The sequence below is a fragment of the Gymnoscopelus braueri genome (genome assembly GCF_963280865.1).
Source record: "Gymnoscopelus braueri genome assembly, chromosome: 9".
NCBI classification, from domain to species: domain Eukaryota; kingdom Metazoa; phylum Chordata; class Actinopteri; order Myctophiformes; family Myctophidae; genus Gymnoscopelus; species Gymnoscopelus braueri.
In genome coordinates this window covers 5,620,752-5,646,510 of record NC_137610.1, presented here as the reverse complement: position 1 = coordinate 5,646,510, position 25,759 = coordinate 5,620,752, and the positions used below count along the sequence as shown (strand labels likewise).

The 25,759-nt window shown below is 41.9% G+C and overlaps 1 protein-coding gene across 1 annotated transcript in view; it reads left to right on the top strand.

Annotated features, from left to right (window-relative positions):
* Positions 1–25,759, top strand: part of LOC308092403 (unconventional myosin-Va-like) — a 70,123-nt gene that overhangs the window by 13,907 nt on the left and 30,457 nt on the right. The window contains exons 6-20 of the mRNA XM_080438272.1: positions 6,096–6,239; positions 8,439–8,520; positions 9,081–9,188; positions 9,352–9,458; positions 10,353–10,618; positions 13,622–13,703; positions 15,590–15,730; positions 16,889–17,017; positions 17,509–17,592; positions 18,530–18,718; positions 19,553–19,650; positions 21,974–22,060; positions 22,701–22,809; positions 24,453–24,664; positions 25,472–25,628. Coding sequence (XP_080294398.1) covers positions 6,096–6,239; positions 8,439–8,520; positions 9,081–9,188; positions 9,352–9,458; positions 10,353–10,618; positions 13,622–13,703; positions 15,590–15,730; positions 16,889–17,017; positions 17,509–17,592; positions 18,530–18,718; positions 19,553–19,650; positions 21,974–22,060; positions 22,701–22,809; positions 24,453–24,664; positions 25,472–25,628 — 1,995 coding nt within the window. The remainder of the gene's footprint in view (positions 1–6,095; positions 6,240–8,438; positions 8,521–9,080; positions 9,189–9,351; positions 9,459–10,352; positions 10,619–13,621; positions 13,704–15,589; positions 15,731–16,888; positions 17,018–17,508; positions 17,593–18,529; positions 18,719–19,552; positions 19,651–21,973; positions 22,061–22,700; positions 22,810–24,452; positions 24,665–25,471; positions 25,629–25,759) is intronic.

Here is a 25,759-nt window from a genome sequence, read left to right as displayed (position 1 = left end):
GCTGCACGGCTAAATACATATTAATTTGGAGTTCCTTGACATGAAAGACATCTGTGAGAACCACTTAGGGTATATGTGGTCACAATGTAGCCTCGTGTAGCCAGATTATATCACTGCGTGGATATGAGTCTGGTGCTTCTATGAGGAAGTTTTTTTTCCCAAGGGGCGGGATCAAAACGATAGCTCTGGACGCAATTGGTTAGACCTACAACCAACTACCAATTACAGTCTCCCATATTTGAATACTGGGCCCTGATTGGTCACCCCAGACTTCAGGAGCAGGAAATCGCAGAGGGCATTTTTTTTTTTTGCACTGGCAGATTCGTCTGGTCCCAGGCTAGCAGGGCCAGACTGGGACCAAAATTCAGCCCTGTCATTTTGGTTCGGACCGGCCCACCACCCCCCGGGCCGTTTTGTCAACGGGGGGGGTTGGGGGGGGAGCGTTTCACTGTCTCAGCCCAGCCCTGCACATGAACTCTGTAAGCCGCACTGAGGCCCCTGCTGGAAAGCATCTCAGCCCAAACATTAACGTAACTAATAATTGGGCCACGCGACCCTGAAATGACCGTAATAATCCTAAAACAGGAGCGAAAATATTTAAAAAATGGCCAGTCCGCCGCTGCAGGCTAGTCACAATGTGCATCAGAAGCATGGTAGCAACACAAGCTCAGGCTTCAGACTGGCTCTGTGCAACAGTGTTCATTTTGACCGCAAATTCTGATTTAGTCTTAGTCCTTTGAATAACACACCATTTAGTTCTAGTCCTATTTTAGTCTTCTGAAATAGTTTAGTCTTAGTCGACTAAATATCAGAATCTTAGTCTTTTAGACTTAGGGACCAGTCGAAATTTACAGAAGGAGGAAAATATGAGAAGGTCATGCCTTTCTAATTTTAGTCCAAGGGAGGGTCAGCAATTTGACTTTGAATCCAAGGGAGGGTCATGCTGACGGCGGCCATAGCTGAGTGGTTAGTGAGCCCACCTAGGGAGCCAGAGGCCCTGGTTGCCCCAGGTTCGATTCCATGCCAGGCCAGCATATGTGTCGATGAAATGAAATTTGTCCCTGAGCAAGACTCTTAACCCCTAATTGCTCACAGGTTCTCATTGGAAACAAGACCGCAAGGACTTTCATGAACGACCTGTTAAAAGGAATTATCCTTTATCCTTTATGCAATTTTGAATTGATAAAATAGTCCGTTTTTATATACCTTTTTAGTACAGCAGAACAGTGGTCAATGACCCCTCTCTATTTCAAAGGATACAAAGAATTCAAATCAAGTAACAACTTGGTCTATTTAGAATCAATGACGGTTGTTAACAAGCCATCAACGCACAGCAAGTGAACGACCCAGGCAAATCTATTCAGCGTCTTAACAGTGGTGGTTGAACAATTAAAGGGTTATTTCACTTTCAAAAAAACTTTTGGTCATTTTATCGTCTACTCAGGCCGTTGTGAACCCCCCAGACAGTTTTTAAGTTGCTCGATTCAGTATTTAGATATTTGATATTCATTTAGTCAGACACGCCCCCTTCCTATACAAACCCATTGTAACTTCAAACTCCATTTTAACCATGTTAGATTCATCAAAAACACCCGTCCTTGGTTCTGGTGACTCATACCACCCCCCTAATACGCGAGGGGGCCGTGTTTTTTCAATTACTTTTTTTCAGTTATTTTTTATATATTTTTTGGAAAATGAAAAAAAAAAAAAACAATAAAAAAATTAAATAAAAAGAATTAAAAAAAATATCGGAAAAACACAGCCCCCTCACGCATTAGGAGGGCAGGGTGAGTCACCAGAACCAAGGACGGGTGTTTTTGATGAATCTAACATGGTTAAAGTGAAGTTTGAAGTTACAATGGGTTTGTATAGGAAGGGGGCGTGTCTGTTAAAATGAATATCAAATATCTAAATACTGAATCAAGCAACTTAAAAACTGTCTTGGGGGTTCACAAAGGCCTGAGTAGACGATAAAATGACCAAAAGTATTTTTGAAAGTGAAATATCCCTTTAAGCAAAACTTCAACAGGCATTAGGCATATTGGAGAGATGCATTATCCCAATTTCCAACACAGAGATATCGTCTTTCAAGTGTTACCTGTGACCAATTTATAACTGGATATTCATAATCATTTGAAGTAATTCTGTCCATGTGATTAATTTGGACCTATATGGACAGTTGTGTATCCACAAGTTTCCTAGAGCGTTGTGGGCATCACTTCCTGTCGATTTGATCCAATGATGCCAGCCTAGATCCATAAGTAAAACCAGAATCATCAGGCCATAATTGCAGGGCTGCCAACATTGGACTGTCAGAATCCAGGAGCCACACGCCCATAACTTTTGAAGGAAACATCCAGAGACAAGATCAAATAATTCCCATACAATTTGGACCCAAGGAATAAAGTGGTTATTATTAAGATTCATATAGGCTACAGGACAAAAACAGCACCAAAAAAACTGAGCTGAAAATGTTCATATCATATATTTCTGTTTTTACTAAATAGTCTTGACTCTATTTTAGGGCAAAACAAAATAAAAACTGAGCCAACAATGTTCAGATTATTATTTGTCTTTTTACTAAATACTTGTTGATAGTTTTCTTGACAACTATTTTCTCATAATCCTTGGAGTGTGTATTTAAAGATTGCGTGTGTGTGTGATTGTGAGTGCACACGTGTGCGTCCCTGCATTCCTAGTAGGCTATGAAGGCTTACTTTGTGGCTCCTAGAATCTCAACCTAGAGAGAACTTTCAACTATCAGGCTGCTCTCCTGTTGAAACCATCTTCGAGGTTTGGTCCAGGAGGCAGACACTGTTAGTTTAAGAGCAGGCTAGGCTTAAAATGCACGTTTGATTACCTCATTAACAAATGACATGACCTGCCTGGTGAAACATGTTCAACAACTCTTATGAACGTGTGGTGTGGTGAAGTAAGTAAGTATGTACATTATATTTGTACAGTATATAACATTTCTCACAGAGAGAACTCACAAAGTGCTTGACATACAACAGAAATAAAAACACAGCATGAAACATTCAAATGATTAAAAACAACAAAAACACACACAAACAAATCTAAGACATTCCATAAGTGGTTCTTAAAAATGTCCAGAGGCTGCAGCTCTCAAGACCTGTGGAAGGGCATTCCATACATTTTAGTTTTTGACCTTTTTTCGTCCCGGGGGGAAATCCTCCTCCGCCTCCTCCAGCTTAAAAACAACAAAAAAATAATCTAAGACATTCCACAAATGCTTGTTTGTGGTGGGGTTGGCGAAAGGGCCTACTCTGTGTGGAGTTTGCATGTTCTCTCCGTGTCTCCTAGGGTAGTTAATACCCTAACAAAAACATGTAGTAATCCTGGTCGCTATACCGCCTCCCCCATGACAGCCGGGGCGCCTGATGGAGGGGAAGGGAACTGGTTGGAATAACGTGTTCCTTCCACGCGCTACGTCCTACAGGGGAAACTCCCCCCTGTCAGGTGACAAGAAGGTCAGTTGGCTCTCATGCATTGAAGGAAGCATGAGCTCGGCCCTGGCCTCCCTAGGCTGTGGGGGACTGGTGTAGCGCTGGTGTAGGGCTGGTGTAGCGCCCAGGATCACTTAGAAAATTGGCACCGGGTGAAAAAAAAATGGGTTACAAAGATCCTGGGATAAAAAAAAAAAAAAAAAGAACCAGTGGGACATTATTTCAGTCTGGTACATTATTTCAGTCTGGTACATCATGGCAGAATTTAAAAAAACACACTTCAAGGATTAAGAAAATGCAGGTAGATAAGAGAAAGTATTTAGTAAAAACTGAAATATATGTGATCATTTCGGCTCAGTTTTTTAGGTGCTGTTTTTGTCCTGTAGCCTAATAAGCGTCAAGATGTGCTTGAATCTTAATAATAACCATTCCAATTCCTTGGGTTTTATTTGTCTCTGGTTGTGTCCTTCAAAAGTTGTGGTCTTTTCTATTTCTTCCATTTTCAGGTTTGGGTTCAGGATATGTGTAATAAAGGGTTATTATTATTTATATTATATTATTATAGTATTATTTCACCCTGATACCTGGCAGAATCTTAAAAAATCTGAAAAAATCCAGGAGATTGTCAGGAGATCCTGCAGGATCCAGAAGTGTTGGCAGCCCTGCATAATTGATAGCCTAATTTGTTTTATGTAGGCAACAGTGTAGTCACTAATTAAAAGGGCAGAGTGACAAATGTTGTAAAACTACTGGTTACCACATACTCAACTTCAGATCTTCAATCTGACCAGGATTCAATGGATTTCCCACATGTAAGTTGAGAACACTATCCATTCTGCTACCACTACTACAGATACTACACTGTGCATTTAGCAAGACGTATACAGTAATGTTCTAATCAATGTGGAAAGCAAAACATCGGACAGAATCAGTTTTAAATGTCATGTTGTTGTATTTGATGGGGGGGGGGTTAGGGGTGTCGAGATGTAATTTCACGATACGATACATGATGTTGGCCATATGATATCGATATGATACATTATTAATGTTCTTTTCTCATGTATCATCAACATTGGCCATCATCTTTAGTTTAAAATAGCTTTATAAAGCACTTTAAAAAAACAATTACAAAGTGCTTTGTACACACAAATAAATACATTTGTGCAAGCTTAAGGGAGAAGTGAAGTTCTCCCTAACTATACACCCATTGTTTCAGAGGACAGATAGACACTAATATAACAAAGATAATATAATATAACACTGCATAACTATACATTCCACAAACCTCATATTTTTGTCATCTGGACTTCACCAACCAAGTGCAGCCTAGTTATTTCCAACAGCTCCAAAAAAATCTGTAATACCAGATACAGTATAATACCGTGTAAACAATCTTAGATTAGATGTAGGCCTATTTGAGAGTGCAGAGGCATAATTGCTTTGATGCATGGCACATTAACGAGCGTCAACACCTCCCCTCTGCAGTGCTTTAAACTGAAAGTTACATTTCTCTCCAAAATACCTTGAATATGGTAGACATGATTAATAATAACTGTGATTATGATAAGCTTACATTTCATAGCATACACCATACAGTAAGAACTCCTATAACTTTCACCGGCAAAAAAAAAAGTTTTTTTTCTTTATCAAAAAAATAATTAAAAATATATTACGATACAGTATGACATCATGACAATACCTATCGTCACATTTTAATGTCACGATAGGCTATATCGTGGGACAATATATCGTGACACTCCTAGGCGGGGAGGGTTAATCTTTTTTTTTTAATCACTTGGGGAGGACCATTGATTTTTTTTTTTAGTCAAGGGAGGGTCATGGCATTGTAGATCAGGGCACATACATTTTCTCCAGGGGTACCCTTCTTTAAAAATGTACCTGTCCCTTGGTCTTAGTCAACAAAATTAACACCGCTGTGCAGTGTTAATTTTGTTGTTTATTTATAGTTTATTTGACCATGGATTTATTCGTTTGAAACGTACACACATGTGTCCTATACTGTCCAAGACAAAAACTAAAAGACAGACCCACCATGTCCGGTTTGCTTCCCGTATCTGCGTGAAGTAGGCGCCCGGCTTTTTAGGAGAGCGGAAGCAGGTTGGAGTCTATTGATTCCAATGGAAGAGTGAACGTGAACACAGCTTCTGAACCATTCTCTAGCTCCATCCATGGTCACTGAACTAAATATTGGACCCAATCTGTTAATTATTTTCCGGTGTGAGACACGATGCCCTAACCGCAGTGGTGGAAAAAATCTGCTATTTTCAAATGGCCGAAATATATATATATATATATATATATAGGGCTGAAGTGGTTAATGAATGTTTTGTAATAATAATACAAATCTTCAAAGTAACTAGTAGCTAAAGTTTTCAAATAATTGTAGTGGAATAAAAGTACAATATTGCCTCTGAGATGTAGTGGAGTAGAAGTAAAAGTATTGGAAATACCCGGTAAAGTAAAAATACCTCAAAATTGTACTTAAGTACAGTACTTAAGTGAATGTACTTACTTTACACCACTGCCTAACCGTAACCCTAACCATATATAAATCAGGCATTTAAGAAAACAACAAATGTTTTACCCAGAATCCTCCTCTCTCCGTAGGCCATCGGGAACGCCAAGACCACGAGGAACGACAACAGCAGCAGGTTTGGGAAATACATCCAGATCGGCTTCGATAAGAAACACCACATCATCGGAGCCAACATGAGGACGTACCTTCTGGAGAAGTCCAGGGTGGTGTTCCAGGTCAGAGTGGAGTGTTGTCCGGGGTGTTTTAGAGAAGAGAGAAGAGTCTGACTCTAGGACGTGTGGAGCGTTGTCCAGGGTGTTTTAGAGAAGAGAGAAGAGTCTGACTCTAGGACGTGTGGAGCGTTGTCCAGGGTGTTTTAGAGAAGAGAGAAGAGTCTAGGACGTGTGGAGCGTTGTCCAGGGTGTTTTAGAGAAGGGAGAAGAGTCTAGGACGTGTGGAGCGTTGTCCAGGGGGTTTTAGAGAAGAGAGAAGAGTCTAGGACGTGTGGAGCGTTGTCCAGGGTGTTTTAGAGAAGGGAGAAGAGTCTAGGACGTGTGGAGCGTTGTCCAGGGTGTTTTAGAGAAGGGAGAAGAGTCTAGGACGTGTGGAGCGTTGTCCAGGGTGTTTTAGAGAAGGGAGAAGAGAGAAGAGTCTAGGACGTGTGGAGCGTTTTCCAGGGTGTTTCAGAGAAGGGAGAAGAGTCTAGGACGTGTGGAGCGTTGTCCAGGGTGTTTTAGGGAAGGCAGAAGAGTCTAGGACGTGTGGAGCGTTGTCCAGGGTGTTTTAGGGAAGGGAGAAGGGAGTCTAGGACGTGTGGAGCGTTGTCCAGGGTATTTTAGAGAAGGGAGAAGAGTCTAGGACGTGAGGAGCGTTGTCCAGGGTGTTTTAGGGAAGGGAGAAGAGTCTAGGATGTGTGGAGCGTTGTCCAGGGTGTTTTAGGGAAGGGAGAAGGGAGTCTAGGACGTGTGGAGCGTTGTCCAGGGTGTTTTAGGGAAGGGAGAAGAGTCTAGGACGTGTGGAGCGTTGTCCAGGGTGTTTTAGAGAAGAGAGAAGAGACTAGGACTTGTGGAACGTTGTCCAGGGTGTTTTAGAGAAGGGAGAAGAGTCTAGGACGTGTGGAGCGTTGTCCAGGGTGTTTTAGGGAAGGGAGAAGAGTCTAGGACGTGTGGAGCGTTGTCCAGGGTGTTTTAGAGAAGAGAGAAGAGACTAGGACTTGTGGAACGTTGTCCAGGGTGTTTTAGAGAAGGGAGAAGAGTCTAGGACGTGTGGAGCGTTGTCCAGGGTGTTTTAGAGAAGGGAGATTACCTGTACACAGACGGATGGACACACACAAAAATCAGACTTAAAAGATTTGTCAGATTTTCACAATCTTTCGAAATTGGCAAAAAAAATATCTAAATCTAATCTCATTTCCAATGCAGATTGGTTTCATGGAATGGGATTCAAATCTGATTCCATGTGAGCTTTTTGTTTTGTCTTTTTTGCAATTCAGATCTATCCAATCTGGATAGATCTGTATAATCTTGATGGGACACACATCACATTTGGGCTGCCAGTCTGAAAAGCATTGTTTGCTTGTAGAGCTCCTATATTATTATTTTTTGAGAGAGAATTGTATAAACGGTCAGTAGGAAACATGGTTGGAAGATAATGTTTGTCTTACAAGATGTGACTTTACTGTAGCTTATGTTAAAAGGCTTGTTGAAGCCATGTGACCCAATAGAACCATGTCCAGTGCCTGGGTCATGAGTTCTATGAAGTCACAAATATTACACACATACCCTGACTCCAATTATTATCTATTTGATCAACTTTTTTATATTTATACTCTGCTGTCGGGCAGAAACCAACTATGTCCAAAATATTATTATTTCAGGGGGAAAAAAAAAACACAACACTGTCTCATCAAAGTTGGTGACTTAATACATTATCAGATACTTGAATGTGTCCTTATATTATCATCACTTTACCCAAATACAGCTCAATTGGTTCAATATTTGTAAAACAAATTGACAAAAAAGTTCAAAAACAGAGATATTTGGTTTCTGCCTGACAAAAAAATAGCAGATCTACAAGCTCACAAAGTTTTGCGACACGTTGTGAGCTATTTTCACTACAGGTAGGGCATACATTTACCAAAAACATAAACAGTTAACATATGGAGATCCAAGGTTTGTGCCTGACAGAGATAGTATAATGAGCTGCAGAGATCATTCAGTTCCACTGATGACTTTATCTTTGAAGTGAGCAGAATGCCTCCATGCCAGAGAGTCACGTGACTTAATGGAATGTATGCTAGCATCTGCTGTGTCACGGTGTGATTGACATGTGGTTACAGTAGGTCAAAGGTCAACTCTCTGCTGATAGCATTTATGACCGTAGAGGTTCCTAAACGCTGAGTCCATCTCAGACCCATTACTTCTCTCTGGTTTCAGGCCAACAGAGAGCGTAACTACCACATCTTCTACCAGCTGTGTGCCTCCTCACATCTGCCTGAGTTCAAGGCCTTCCGGTTGAGTATGTGACCCTCGACATTCCTCCCTACATTAACATCACCCCTGCTGAGGGCTCAGCTCAACTGAATGCCCTCAGAATGTTTCTAATATTGTTTTAGTTACTAATTGTTCACTAATCACATTGCACACACAATAACACAACCTGCTGAAAGCCTTTATGTCTATGAACTGTAAATTCTCACATTGTAAAATGTGAATTTGTTGTGTTTTATCAGATTAATTGATTTCATATGATCAGAGTGTAGAGTGGTTCTCAAAGTGTGGTCCAGGCACTCTCAGGGTTCCTTGAGAGGGTTCTATCTAAATGGACCCTTACAGGTCTGTAACTCTGAGAGTGTACACATGGAACCAAATGGTTAACGGGTCCATTTGGTTCCTTTTGTACACAGAATTAATGGGGGGGGGTACTTTTTAAAGTTTGAGAACCACTGGTCAAGAGAGAGAGAAACCAGGTGCAGTGAGAGGAGAGACACATGAGACACAAGACAGGGCGTCAGATTGGACTACTGTATATTTATGATTAATATGTTCGGGTTGTTTTCTATGATTGATAATCTCCAGGTGGTGCTGAGGCCTTCCTGTGCACCAACCAGGGTCAGAGCTGTGTCATAGACGGAGTGGACGATGCTAAACAGCTGCTGGAGACCAGGAACGCTTTATCACTGTTAGGTAGGCTACATATTGATTGATTCATTGATTGATATTATTATTAAAACACATGTCACTTGTAACACACCTGACCCACATAGGACACATCAGATACATATTTACAATATACCATCTACAATATTGATACTAAAGTCCAATCTTTTTTTTTTCTTCTTTATGTCAGGAATCAGTGTTGTGGACCAGATGGCTCTGTTCCAGACCCTGGCAGCCGTTCTCCATCTGAGCAACGTGGAGGTTGTGGAGCAGTCGGCTGACAAGAGCAGCATCTCTGTAAGGACCACTTCACTATGTCTGTAGTGAAGTGGGCACACACACATTAGAGACATTTTTCAGGAAAGGTATAGATATAAAGATGGAAAGAAAGAACAAGGTATTTACAACACATGTATACAAGCAGCTCTGATATTCCAGATCATCATGGCAATGCTATGAGGCAGTTGGGGACAAGAGATTGTGACTAAATAAAAACTACATTGGATCCAAAGGAACACAGGGTTCTTTTCCCCATTTCCTGAAAAGTGAAGGTTTTGGACATGCAAGGTTTCTACCTGACAGTGACGACAAATTGTACATGGGCAACGTATCCATATATTTCCCAGCCCTAATTAAGGGTCAATAACTCTTTACATGCCACCGATGAGCTTTCTCATCAGATTCTGCCACCATTGACGAGAATGACGAGATTTTGAGTTTTCTTAGGCTGTGTGTTTTCCACTTCCTGTCGATTTCATTGGATACCATTGGTCATCTGACCAGTTTCATTGGATTTCATTGGATCAAATCGACAGGAAGTGGAAAACACACAGCCTAGGAAACAGGTGAATAGGATTTATAAAAGTCCCCTTTTCTCTGATTTCTGTTGTTTTTGGTGAAAACAAGCCCTATTCAGCTGGCCATAACAATGGTATGGACATTTTTTTCGGATTCTACGAGACCCCCTGTGCGTGTAAGAATATTCCATTATTTTTCAAAGTTACAGAAAAATTTGTTTGTGCAAAAACTTTCACCCACTTATTTACATCTGTAAACCAGTAATGTGACAATAAAGATGATTCTTGATTGTTGTCTCCTCCAGAGGACATCCACCTGACGGTGTTCTGTGACCTTTGACCTGACGGTGTTCTATGACCTTTGACCTGATGGTTTTATTGTTGTCTCCTCCAGACAGAGGACGACCACCTGACGGTGTTCAGTGAGCTGACGGGGGTCCCCCGGGGGGACATGTCCCACTGGCTGTGTCACAGGAAGCTGCAGACGGCCACGGAGACGTACGTGAAGCCGGTGTCCAGAGCGGACGCGGTGGCCGGCCGCGACGCTCTGGCCAAGGCGCTCTACTCCAGACTGTTCAGCCTGGTGGTGGACCGGGTGAACCACGCCCTGATGGCCAACGCCAAGACACACTCCTTCATCGGCATCCTGGACATTTATGGGTGAGTGGAGGGTGGGGTTGATTTCGTAGACTAAAACTATGATGAAAAATGTCTGTCGACTACCTTTTTTTCACGGACAAAAACTAAATAAAACTAAGCTATGATGACTAAAAGTAAGACTAAATATATCGTCAATTTCGTCAACAAATAAAAACTAGACAAAAATGTTAGTGAGGGACTAGTGGAGAAGAGATCCAGTAGAACTAAGACTAGTGGAGAAGAGATCCAGTAGAACTAAGACTAGTGGAGAAGAGATCCAGTTGAACTAAGACTAGTGGAGAAGAGATCCAGTAGAACTAAGACTAGTGGAGAAGAGATCCAGTAGAACTAAGACTAGTGGAGAAGAGATCCAGTTGAACTAAGACTAGTGGAGAAGAGATCCAGTAGAACTAAGACTAGTGGAGAAGAGATCCAGTAGAACTAAGACTAGTGGAGAAGAGATCCAGTTGAACTAAGACTAGTGGAGAAGAGATCCAGTAGAACTAAGACTAGTGGAGAAGAGATCCAGTAGAACTAAGACTAGTGGAGAAGAGATCCAGTAGAACTAAGACTAGTGGAGAAGAGATCCAGTTGAACTAAAATATCATGTCATTTTATGTTTGGCTGTAATCAGGTGTTGCGCTCTGAGAATAGCAGATCTACAAGCTCACAACGCGTCGCAGCACAACGCGTTGTGAGCTTGTAGATCTGCTATTTTTAGCATGCAACCAAGTGTAAAATCAGCCATTACGACGCCATCAAGGCACCGCCAAAATACATTTTAGTCTACTAAATCAACTGTAGATTTAGTCGACTATAATCTTATGATATTTAGTCGACTAAAACTAGACATAAACTAAAACATTTCAGGTGACTAAAATATGACTAAAAGTAAATGGAATTGTATTCAAAACACTAGTGCAGGGTGGCATCCTGAACATTTATGGGTGAGTAGAGGGTGGCATCTGGACATTTATGGGTGAGTAGAGGGTGGCATTTGGACATTTATGGGTGAGTGGAGGGTGGCATCTGGACATTTATGGGTGAGTAGAGGGTGGCATCTGGACATTTATGGGTGAGTGGAGGGTGGCATCTGGACATTTATGGGTGAGTAGAGGGTGGCATCTGGACATTTATGGGTGAGTAGAGGGTGGCATCTGGACATTTATGGGTGAGTGGAGGGTGGCATCTGGACATTTATGGGTGAGTGGAGGGTGGCATCTGGACATTTATGGGTGAGTAGAGGGTGGCATTTGGACATTTATGGGTGAGTGGAGGGTGGCATCTGGACATTTATGGGTGAGTAGAGGGTGGCATCTGGACATTTATGGGTGAGTGGAGGGTGGCATCTGGACATTTATGGGTGAGTAGAGGGTGGCATCTGGACATTTATGGGTGAGTGGAGGGTGGCATCTGGACATTTATGGGTGAGTGGAGGGTGGCATCTGGACATTTATGGGTGAGTAGAGGGTGGCATTTGGACATTTATGGGTGAGTGGAGGGTGGCATCTGGACATTTATGGGTGAGTAGAGGGTGGCATCTGGACATTTATGGGTGAGTGGAGGGTGGCATCTGGACATTTATGTGTGAGTAGAGGGTGGCATCTGGACATTTATGGGTGAGTGGAGGGTGGCATCTGGACATTTATGGGTGAGTGGAGGGTGGCATCTGGACATTTATGGGTGAGTGGAGGGTGGCATCTGGACATTTATGGGTGAGTAGAGGGTGGCATTTGGACATTTATGGGTGAGTGGAGGGTGGCATCTGGACATTTATGTGTGAGTAGAGGGTGGCATCTGGACATTTATGGGTGAGTGGAGGGTGGCATCTGGACATTTATGGGTGAGTGGAGGGTGGCATCTGGACATTTATGGGTGAGTGAGGGTGGCATCTGGATATTTATGGGTGAGTGGAGGGTGGCATCTGGACATTTATGGGTGAGTGGAGGGTGGCATCTGGACATTTATGGGTGAGTAGAGGGTGGCATCTGGACATTTATGGGTGAGTGGAGGGTGGCATCTGGACATTTATGGGTGAGTAGAGGGTGGCATCTGGACATTTATGGGTGAGTGGAGGGTGGCATCTGGACATTTATGGGTGAGTGGAGGGTGGCATCTGGACATTTATGGGTGAGTAGAGGGTGGCATTTGGACATTTATGGGTGAGTGGAGGGTGGCATCTGGACATTTATGGGTGAGTAGAGGGTGGCATCTGGACATTTATGGGTGAGTGGAGGGTGGCATCTGGACATTTATGGGTGAGTAGAGGGTGGCATCTGGACATTTATGGGTGAGTGGAGGGTGGCATCTGGACATTTATGGGTGAGTGGAGGGTGGCATCTGGACATTTATGGGTGAGTGAGGGTGGCATCTGGATATTTATGGGTGAGTGGAGGGTGGCATCTGGACATTTATGGGTGAGTGGAGGGTGGCATTTGGACATTTATGGGTGAGTGGAGGGTGGCATCTGGACATTTATGGGTGAGTGAGGGTGGCATCTGGATATTTATGGGTGAGTGGAGGGTGGCATCTGGACATTTATGGGTGAGTGGAGGGTGGCATCTGGACATTTATGGGTGAGTGGAGGGTGGCATGGATTAAAGATATCAGTCTGTAGAGAACGGTCTGTAGAGAAAACGGCAAAATCAAATATCAGATGTGCCGTTGTGTCCGTTTAGACGGCAACGGCATTTTCGGGGGTTGAAAGTGCAAAAAAAGTGAAACCTCCTTCCAGAGAGGAAAACGTTGAAAACGCTGCGCCTCGCGTCTCTATGTGAACGGGCAATACGGGGGAAACCGCACAAACCTGGGACGTCACGGCCCCCCAATTAGTTTTTATTAAAATCTCTTATTATAATTGTTTTTATAATTGATAAAATGTATTAGTTCCATTAACTGTTGCACCCTTTGGTGAGTTTATTTGACTTGCCTTTTATGTTCCACACTGATGTCACTGTCCACTAGTGTCCACTAGTGGTCACTCTTTAGTCTCATGTGTCTTTCCCTTTTCCCCCTTTCCCTCAGGTTTGAAACTTTCGACATCAACAGCTTTGAACAGTTTTGCATCAACTATGCTAACGAGAAGCTCCAACAGCAGTTCAACCAGGTTCAGTATTCATGATGGGCTTTTATATCAAACAGTTAGACCAGGGTGCTGGGGCACCCTAGGGTGCTGTGTGGCAAGGCCAGGAGTGCTGCACAATACATCATATTTGGAATTCATCACTCATAGACCCTCTATACCGTTGGTTCTCAAAGTGGGGTCCGGGAACCCCAGGGGTCCTTGGGGGAGTTCCAGGGGGTCCCCAGCAAAATGTGTTAATATAGCATCACAATAATTGTATCCACTTTAACCTTTTATACTTTGGCTATTCAAAAATATATATTTCTTTTTGGAAAAATCGTTAAAATTTGCGCAAACCTTTGAATATGATAATTGCAGGGGGTTATATGTAAAGTTATATACAGGGGTGACCTGTGACGAGTATGTTTGACAACCAACCTCTTGAGTTAGATTCAGTACCTAGTACAGTGTATCTGCATTGTAAACAGACATAATGTGTATTAAAGGACAGAAAGCGTTACACCCATAACCTGACAGAGGAACTCAGAATAAACGAGTACAGACTCAAATAGCTTGGAGACTTTTAGGTGGATTTCCCGGTTTACCCGGTCCGCCGTACCAGTTTAAAGGGATATTTCACTTTCCAACATGTTTGGCGTCATTTTATCGTCTACTCAGGCTTTTTGTGTTTCAATCCAGACAGTTTTTAAGTTGCTTGATTCAGTATTTAGATATTTGATATTCATTTTAATCAGACACGCCCCCTTCCTATACAAACCCATTGTAATTTCAAACTCCATTTTGATCATGTTAGATTCATCTAAAACACCAGTCCTTGGTTCTGGTGACTGATATTGTCCTTCTGTTTTTTCATTTATTTTATTGAATATTTGTATTTTATTTAAATGTTTTAATTTCCCCCAAAAAAATCTAAATAAATATTATTATTATTTTGAGAAAACACAGAACCAAATGGACCCTTACAGGTCTGTAACTCTGAGAGTGTACACATGGAACCAAATGGACCCTTACAGGTCTGTAACTCTGAGAGTGTACAAATGGAACCAAATGGACCCTTACAGGTCTGTAACTCTGAGAGTGTACAAATGGAACCAAATGGACCCTTACAGGTCGTAGTAGTACAGCAGATTGTGCCTGCTACACTTAAAACGCAGACAAAGATCAGAGAAGGGAAGTCTGAGTCTGCCCGGTAACAAGGAGATCATGTTTGATGATTTTTAAATGAGCTGAAATCTTATAAACACTGAATAATGGAGGGGAAAACCACAAGGACAAAGTGCGACCCCAAGTGGTCAAAGTCTGTTACTACCGCTCCGGTGTGAACCTGAAAATCAGACCCTGTTTGTTCATTTTAAAGCCTAATAGTTTGTACTTATGCTAAGTGTCTATTAAGGTCACATGACATGGGGTGAATACTCCAAGGATGCATTCAGTTAAACTGTTGTGATGATGACCGTTTCCTTGAATTGGTCATAAATTTAATAGAAATAAAAATGGTTGATTCCCCATATACTGAAGTGTAGGGTTTAAGTGGTTAATGAAGTATAATAGCATATGTCTAAATATGTTACTTTTCAGGATTCAAACAAAAAAATAGCAAAAGTAGCAGATCTGCTATTTTGATACTTTTGTGTGACGCTGCAGTGTGATCAAGTAGGGTGATAATCTACGAAAAAAAACACAAAGTTAGAATATGGAGATAAGAGGTACTACAGCAGGTGTTCAAGCTGGAGCAGGAGGAGTACTGGACATTAATAGATTGTGTTGTTGTATTGTGTTGTGTGTTGTTGTGTTGTGCTGTGTGTGTTGTTGTGTTGTGTACTGCAGCATGTGTTCAAGCTGGAACAGGAGGAGTACTGGACATTAATGTGTTGTGTTGTTGTTGTGTGTGTTGTTGTGTACTACAGCACGTGTTCAAGCTGGAGCAGGAGGAGTACATGTCAGAGAACATTAACTGGACATTGATAGATTTCTATGACAACCAGCTGTGTATCGGTCTGATAGAAGACCGGATGGGAATCCTGGACCTGCTGGATGAGGAGTGTAAAGTAAGTAACAACTTTATTTATCCACTTAAACCGGGGCACGGTGGCGCAGTCGGTAGCGCTGTCGCCTCACAGCTAGAAGGTCCTGGGTTCGATTCCCGCAGGGGACGCTGTGGGCGCTGGGGGCGTGTTCTCTCCTCCGCGTCATCAGTGCCCACACCCTAGGTGGGGTTGGCGAAAGGGCCTTTCTGTGTGGAGTTTGCATGTTCTCCCCGTGTCTCCTAGGGTAGGTACCCTCACAAAAAACATGCAGTAATCCTGGTCACTATACTGCCTCCCCCTGGCCAGCCGGGGCGCCTGATGGAGGGGAAGGGAACTGGTTGGAATAACGTGTTCCTTCCACGCGCTACGTCCAACCAGGGAAACTCTCCCCTGTCAGGTGATAAGAAGGTCAGACGGCTCTCAGGCAGGCATGAGCTCGGCCCTGGCCTCCCTAGGTTGGCAGAGGGAAGGTAGTGCCCAGGATTACACGCTTAGGCATTGGCACTAGGGTGAAAAAATAGGGGTTACAAAATTGTGGGATAAAAATTTAAGTAAAAAAAAAATATTTATCCACTTAAACCTTCTACACTTAATAGTCAATCTTGGGTGCTCGGGTGGCATGTTATAGTAGCTGTTTGAGCTCACTACTACATTGGGGAGAAAATTTGTTTAAATGCAAAAAAAGATCGTTTGAAACCTGCACGCCTACCGATAGTACTGGTAGGCAGGTTTCTGTACTGTTCACAGCCCTCCTCTGAGACACAGAGTGAGTAGACAGACATGCTTTCTTATGAGCATTAATGAGGACCAATTATATGAAGATATGGAAAACAATGGGTGACGTCGTCATTTAAGGAAAGTGAGGGGGAAAATAATAGCAAAACTACGAAATAAAAGTGAAGGGAATACAAAATGGGGGAGACGTGAACATGTTGGTGTTGGAAGACCAGGTGTGACACAGGATGGGTTGAGGTGATGATAGATAGGGTGATATGTACATATTCAGCATTCTGGATGGGTTGAGGTGATGGGATAGATAGGGTGATATGTACATATTCAGCATTCTGGATGGGTTGAGGTGATGGGATAGATAGGGTGATATGTACATATTAAACATGCTGTGTTGGCTGAGGAAATGAGGATAAGGTTATAATGAATGATGTAATGATTGTTCCTCAGATGCCTAAAGGCAGTGATGTGTCCTGGGCTCAGAAACTCTACAACACGCTGCTGAAGCAGAACGCTGCTCACTTTGACAAACCCAGGATGTCCAACACAGCCTTCATCATACAACACTTTGCTGACAAGGTATAGATTACTGCTCTAGATAGATTACATTGTTTCTACTCTAATTACATCTGATAAGGTAACCTATTGTACTGTACTGTGGTGCTCTAATTTAGATTACATTGTTTCTACTCTCGTGTTAACAGGTAACAACTTCACATATCTCCTGTTGTGGAATTAACACGTTATGCCTAGGTTTATATAAAAAAAAGAGGCATAATGTGTTAATTCTACGACAGAAAACCGATACTGGTATTTAGCTATATTAAATGTTTATGTTAATATCGTCCGATAATATTGGGGGAGCGATATTATTGGACATCTCTAATTCTCAACCTATTTCACTTGAAGGGGGGGGTGTCTGTGTGAAGTCTGTATGACTCCACACATTAGGCACATCATGTGATCAAAGATATGTGATGATATGTTAATGCTATGCTGTCAGGTGGAGTACCATTGTATTAATGATATGTTAATGATATGTTAATGTTATGTTAATGATATGCTGTAAGGTGGAGTACCAGTGTGATGGATTCCTAGATAAAAACAAAGACACCGTGAACGAGGAGCACATCAACCTGCTGAAGACCAGCCAGGTACATATTAATAGTAATGATATAATTAATAATATATATAATGAGCAGCACATCAACCTGCTGAAGACCAGCCAGGTGAATATTAATTATAACTATAATATTAATAATATATAACTCCGAGCAGACATGGGTAGAATGTTCACAAACATGTCGTCAGGTAAAACTATTATAGATACGGTTACTATAGAACAGGGGTCTTCAACATTTTCCAGTCCAAGGACCCCCTCAGCTGAGAGATGAAGCAGGGACCCCCCACTACATATTGTATAGATGAGAGATGAAGCAGGGACCCCCACTACATATTGTATAGATGAGAGATGAAGCAGGGACCCCCCACTACATATTGTATAGATGAGAGATGAAGCAGGGACCCCCACTACATATTGTATAGATGAGAGATGAAGCAGGGACCCCCACTACATATTGTATAGATGAGAGAGAGATGAAGCAGGGACCCCCACTGCATATTGTATATTATAACATTGTGTTGCTGATTAAACTTGTTCATATGTTTCATAGATGTGTTTGACATCACTATCGTTGTGTAGCGTTGTGTTGGATTCATGTTAACTCTTTAACTGCCAGAGTAATAGTGTAATAGTGTCACCCCACTGCCAGCGAAAACTAGCCATTTTACTGACCTTTGAAAAATCATGGAATATTCTCTGTGATCGGCTATAATAAAAGAATAATAAAAAATAACAATCAAAAATAAATAGCAGATCTACAAGCTCATAGCTTGTATATCTGCTATTTTTGAATAGCCAAATAAATGTTAAAATGACACAGATGCATTGGCCAGACTGATAACGTGGATTCACTCTCACGTTCCGTTCCACGTTATCAGTCTGGCCAATGCCAGGCTGGTCTTAAAGGGTTAATCCATGTATGCATTTGTACATGCATAACAAATAAACATGTGAATCAATGGTTGTAGTGGGACTTCCTGTTGGTGCTTCTGGAGGACCAGGCCAAGACCAGCAGCACTCCTTCACCATTATTATCATCATCACCATCATCAACATCATCATCACCATCATCATCATCATCATCATCACCATCACCATCCAAGGCGTCTCGGTCTGGTCCCGCTCAGAGAGCCCATAAGAAGACTGTTGGACTGCAGGTGAGGACACATGTCTGTCTCCATGTAAGACAGAGAGACCCCTGTTACTGAACAAACACTCCATAGTGATGACTAGAAGTTCAACATCTAGCGTGACGTAGCGGCGACCTCGCATCGCACATCCACCTCACAGCTACGTTGCACCAGTGATCCAACTGATATGACCATATATGGAGATCTCTATCTGTCAGTCCTTATAGAGACAATTTTTTCCCCCCGTTACTGCTGTATCGGCGTCAGATGTCGATCTAGATTAGTTTGAGAACATTTTTGAGAAAAAAAAAAAATAATGTTTGAGAATCACTGATATTATAGCAACAAACGTTTTTTCAAAACAACTGTTAAGGTCATCATTACACACCGGCGAATATGCGAATATACGCAAAATTCGGACTCGTTCCGAATAATTAAAAGACGCTTTTTCTTTTCGCTTTTTCGCTCCATGTAAGCTTGCATTGACTTTATAAGGTTTTAAAAAAAAACGTATTATTCGCATGAAAAATTCGCCCCCGGTGTGTAAGGGGCTTTAGGATTTAGAAGACATTTGTAGAATCCCTCAGAAGCAAAGATTTGAGTTACAAATGTTTGCTTTAAAAATACATTCAAAGATTTGCACACACACATTTTCACGATTTTTCTAAAATTGCAGATCTACAAGCTCGTAGATGGTTGATGAGCTTGTATATCTGCTATTTTTGAATAGCCCAAATAAATCTAAAAGTGACACAGATGCGTTCCCGGTCTTAATGGGAAATTAAGATTTACTCATCTGTGCCACTGTGACTTTTTTGCAAACTGTTAATAAAGTATTCAATCAAATCAATCTCCATCCAGTTCAAGCAGTCTCTCCACATGCTGATGGAGATCCTGAACAGCACCACTCCTCACTACATCCGCTGCATCAAACCCAACGATGACAAAGCTGCCTTCATGTGAGTCTATATTCACCTCATCTCTCTGCTTCTACCCTAACCCTATCCCTTCATGTGAGTCTATGTTCGCCTCATCTCTGCTTCTAACCTAGTCTCGCGTAGCCAGACAACTATTCCACAATCTCTGAATGCTATATAGAGTCTGAAACTACAACTCCCGAACAGTGTTGGAAAGTAACTAAAGTAATATGTAACTTAAAGTAATATTATTACCTTTTCCCAGTAACTAGTAACGTAACTAATTACTTTCATGTTTTGAGTAATAATATTACCTTTACTTTTTTTCAAAAAGTAATTTATTACTTTTTTTTACGAGCCTTGGTGGTACTCTGGGTTTGAGTGTGTTTATTTGATCCTGTGTTGTTTTTGGTCAGCTGCTTGCTGATCCGGTCTAGAGCGGATACGGAAACGTTGCGCACTTGTCTATGTGTGAATTATCAGCAAGGGGCCTTAAACCGGATCAAACAGTGTTGCCATGTCTGCTTATTATAAGCGACTTGTTAACCGATGAAGACGCGCCGTAAGCTTGTAGGTCGGCTATTATATATATATATATATATATATATATATATATATATTATGAAGAGGTTTTGTTGTTTAACTGGTTGCTGTTAGATAAAAGGTTTTTGAGAGGCTGGCTGTAAGTGGGTCCACCAACATATTGTCCAATGCCCAATTAATTGTAGGCCTAGTACATAGGCCTAGCTGTAGGCTGTTAGCACACTTTTGACTTTCTTTGAAATTTTCAGCAGTCATACAGAATGATAGATTTTTTTTTAACTTGCATTTTCTCCTACATTCTGTCAGAAACCCACGATGATATGTGTTGCTATGGGAGCCTTTTTATTTTTGTATTTTATTAGAATACATTTTGTTTACAAAGAAATATAGCAGTTTATGAAGAGGTTTTGTTGTTTAACTGGTTGCTGCTGTATGCACACACTTTTGATTTGATTATTTTCAGTTTGAATGTGTTTTGTGTCCTGAGCTCCTGACTGAGTCCTCTTGATGCTTTCAGTTTTGATGGCCAGTCAGTGATATAGAAATGTTAGTTTTTCTATATTTTTGGAATTGAAATGCACTGGCACATGTAGCCTTATTGGCCTAGCACTGTTTGGAGCTTTAATAAACAACAGAAGTTGTTCAAAAAAATACATTAAATACATTTAAAATACTTCCAAAAAAGTCCTTGCGGTCTTGTTTCCATTGAGGGCCTTAGTATTCAATTCATAGTCAAATGGTTTTCATTTAGTCTGTAAGTTATGAATTCATACACAGTAAAAGTCTTAGTGTTAATATAATTAAAATGAGTGTACAAATGGAACCAAATGGACCTGTCATGTGTACAGAACACTTTTCAGAGTTAAATCAACAATGAGGATTTTACAATGTAGGCTGCAGAAAAGAGAAAAAAAACTGCTAATGTTGAAAATGCAAAGTCAGACTTTTGGGGAGAAGGGATGCAATTACTGGGGGCGAGAAAAAAAAAGTAACTTAAGTAATATGTAACTAATTACTTTTGGCAGGGAGTAATAAGTAAAGTAACTACATTACTTTTTAAACAAGTAATATAGTAACTTTTCCAGTCCCGAAATCCGAGAGAGGAAGCTGGCACTTCCGTTCACGAAAATATATTTTAAAATATCTTTACATTTTATTATTTTATTTCCATTTCCATTAGCAAGCTAAATATACTTAGATGATTTGTATTAATACTAGGATACATTTGCGAGACTGTAAAGACGAAACGGAAGTGGGGAGGAGGCTTCACATCCGGTTTATATTCTAATCATGATCAGAGCTTCCGAGTCCCAGACTGTATGACCGGAAACATTAGAAAATTGTGGGAGGCAACAGTCTGGCCACGCGAGACTACTTCTAACCTAACTCTAACCCTTCATGTGAGTCTATGTTCGCCTCATCTCTGCTTCTACCCTAACCCTAACCCTTCATGTGAGTCTATGTTCACCTCATCTCTCTGCTTCTGTGACCGCTAGGGTGCTCACCCTAGTGACCGCTAGGGTGAGCACCCTAGTGACCGCTGGGGTGGTCCGCTGGGGTGGTCACCCTAATAACCCTAATAACCGCTAGGGTGACCACCTAGCGGTTAGTAGGGTGACCACCCTAGCGGTTAGTAGGGTGACCACCCTAGCGGTTAGTAGGGTGACCACCCTAGCGGTTACTACGGTGAGCACCCTAGCGGTTACTAGGGTGACCACCCTAGTAAAAAGAAAATGTGTTCTTTCCTTTCACTTAAAAGGACAGTACATTGATAACAGGTGTGTTATGGTGTGTAATGGTGTGTTGTGTTGTGGTGTTCCAGATTGAATCCAGTTAGAGTGGTGCAGCAGCTCAGAGCCTGTGGCATCCTGGAGACCATACGCATCTCTGCAGCTGGCTTCCCTTCCAGGTACCACACTTAGAACCACTTAGAACCATGTTAACACCACTTAGAACCACCTTGAACCATGTATCCACCAACAACACTTAGAACCATGTTAACACCACTTAGAACCACCTAGAACCATGTACCCACCATCAACACTTAGAACCACCCAGAACCGCTTAGATTCCTAAGCCAATAATTTGATGACCAGCGGACCGGTAGGCAGCGGTTCCGGTAGGAGACACAAAGGAGACTCTTTGTGTCTCCTACCGGAACCGCTGCCGGTCATCAAATTATTGTCTTTGGAATGAGACAAAAAATAAAAAATATCCAGGAATTCAAGTCTCCATGGGGTGACTAAACAATAGAAAAAAAGTCATTTTGGGGGTGAACTATCCTAGCCTGGTTCCAGACGAATCTGCCATTGCAACAAAAAAAAAATGCCCTTGGCAGATTAGGTCTGGCCCCTCTCAATAGAGATTTTATTTCTCTCCCTCTGAAGTTGTGAGGGACCAATCAGAGCCCAGTATACAGATATGCGGTGGGTTTATCACCAGAGGCATTTTTTTTATTTTCCCCTCGAAAATGCAAGTTCCACACAGAGATTCCAGACTAATATCTACGCAGTGATATTTGCACTAAAACTATTTTTCTTTCCTTCCAGATGGACCTATCAGGAGTTCTTCAACCGGTACAGGGTGTTGGTGAAATGGAAGGACGTTCTCCCAGACAGGAAGCAGACCTGCAGGAACGTGCTGGCAAACTGCTTGAAGGTGAGATCTCTGTTATGACTATAGATCAGATTGCAGAGGGCGCATATAGTATATATGTTACAGGGAAATTGGCATTCCAGGGAAATTGAAAAAGGAGCGCTTGTTTTTACCACCCACCCAGGCAAGTCTGTAGAACCAACACTAGAGGGCAATGAATGCAAGCCACACGCACGCACATGCGTGTGTGCGTGTGCATGTGCATGCAAGGCCCCGCCTCGTGCCTCCTCCTCCTCCTCGCGCCGCCTCGTATCAAAGCCCCGCTTCGCGCCTCCTCCTCCTCGCGCCGCCTCGTATCAGAGCCCCGCCTCGCGCCTCCTCCTCCTCCTCGCGCCGCCTCGTATCAAAGCCCCGCCTCGCGCCTCCTCCTCCTCGCGTAAAAAAACCTGTCTCGAAAAGCCCTGCCTCGCACCGAAGCCCTGCGCCTAAAAGCGAGCGCTCCTTTTTCAATTTCCCTGGAATGCCAATTTCCCTGTGATATATATATATATGTATATGTATATGTATATGTGTGTGTGTGCGTGTGGGTGTGCGTGCGTGCGTACAACAGTCGCACAAAAATAGCAAAAACAGCAGATCTACAAGCTCACAACACGTCATCACAACATGTTGTAAGCTTGTAGATCTGCTGTTTTTTGCTATTTTTACAAGATTTTCAAAATGTTCCCACAATTAATTGATATTGAAATCGATTATCAGTTTTCTTTTTTATAAAATTGACAATTTAGGCAATTAGCAGACGCCCTTAATCCAAAACGATTTACAGTAAGCAAGGACAACACAAGGTAATACATTAAATGCATATAAATAGTAATATAGGATCATAGGTAAACCAAGAACCTCAGTCCATCAGTCTTAACCTCAGCACCTGCGTTCAGGTCCTGCCCTCGGCTAGGAGATATGGTGCCTCTCTATTCAGGAAGGCAAAGGGCAGTTTCATCCCCTCTGCCATTAGGCTCCTTATTAAAGACAAACCCCCTAACACCTGATCCACCTCACCTGGTCCAACTGGACTTGCTTGCTAATGCCCCCCCCCCCCCTCCCCCCCATACACACACACACACACACACGCACACGCACACACAGGCAGCTGGATGAGCTAGACTCTGTGCTAATCACTCCATGGACTCTCACACACACACACACACACACACACACACACACACACACACACACACACACACACACACACACACACACACACACACACACACACACACACACACACACACACACACACACACACACACACACACACACACACACACACACACACACACACACACACACACACACACACACACACACATATATATATATATATATATATATATATATATATATATATATATATATATATATATATATATATATATATATACATACACACACACACACACACACACACACTTGTCTTGAATGTATGCATTGACCCGAGCAAAGCTATTTTCTCTTGTGGATAATAAAGACATCTAATCTAATCTAATCTAAACGGTAGAATATCAAAATAATCTATAATAAACTATACACACTATAGGATGCCAGATCTACAAATGAACTTGGCATTATGTCTACATAACATGCTATCTAGAAATCAATGAAGTCCCATTAAGTGTTGCCACTCCTATCGCTGTCCGTGTCCCCAGGATGAGGAGAAGTACCAGTTTGGTAAGAATAAGATCTTCTTCCGGGCGGGCCAGGTGGCCTATCTGGAGAAGCTGCGTTCTGACGCTCTGCGCGCCGCCTGCGTCCGCATCCAGAAGACCATCCGCTGCTGGCTGGACCGCAAGAAGTACCTGAGGATGAGGAGGGCAGCGGTCACCGTCCAGAGATACGTGAGAGGTCACCAGGCCAGATGGTAATGTCATAGAAAAAAAGATACAGACGATTCCCCACGTGATCTCCTGGATCTGTGTGACTGGAGGATGAAAATGGTCACTCGTGTGTTAGCCCATTAAGACCCGGGGAAGCATCTGTGTCATTTTTAGATTTGAGCTAAATTCATTATTTTACACTTTGGCTATTCAAAAATAGCAGATCTACAAGCTCATAGCGCAGCAGCTTGTAGATCTGTTATTTTTGAGAAATCGTGAAGATTTGTGCAAATCTTTCAATTATATTTTCAAGCGAACATTTGTAACTCAAATCTTTGCTTCTGGGGGAGTCCCTGGAACAACATATTTTGAGATGGGAGTCCTTGGCCAAATACATATACATTTTGGGGTCCCCTTAAAAAAAACTAAAAACAGTTAGGATTTAGAAGACATTAATGGGTTAGTTAGAGAACAGTGCCATCTGTTGGAAAACCACTGAAAACGAAAAAGTCGTAGAAGTCGTCTTTGGCAGTAAAAGAGTTAATAAGGGAGCGTATGTTTTCCCTTACTCATTCTACACTACGGTGACATTAATAAGGAAGCATGTTTTCCCTTACTCATTCTACACTAGAATGACATTAATAAGGAAGCATGTTTTCCCTTACTCATTCTACACTAGAATGATATTAATAAGGAAGCATGTTTTCCCTTATTCATTCTACACTAGAATGACATTAATAAGGAAGCATGTTTTCCCTTACTCATTCTGCACTACAGTGACATTAATAAGGAAGCATGTTTTCACTTGCTCATTCATCTCTAACAGTTAAGTGTTGTTGTTCCTTTTGCAGCTTGGCTCGGTTTATGCGGCGTACCAACGCCTCCGTACTCATCCAGCAGATGGTTCGTATGTGGTTGGCACGGAAACGCTATCGCAGACAGCGCTCAGCTGCCATTAGCATCCAGTGCTGCTTCCGCACCTACAGAGCTAAACAACACTACTATAAGGTTATTATTAATATTACTATTATTATTATTATTATTATTATTATTGTTATCAATAGAGTCAGACAACACTACTATAATGTTATTATTATTATCATTATTATTATTATTATTATTATGATTATTATGATTAT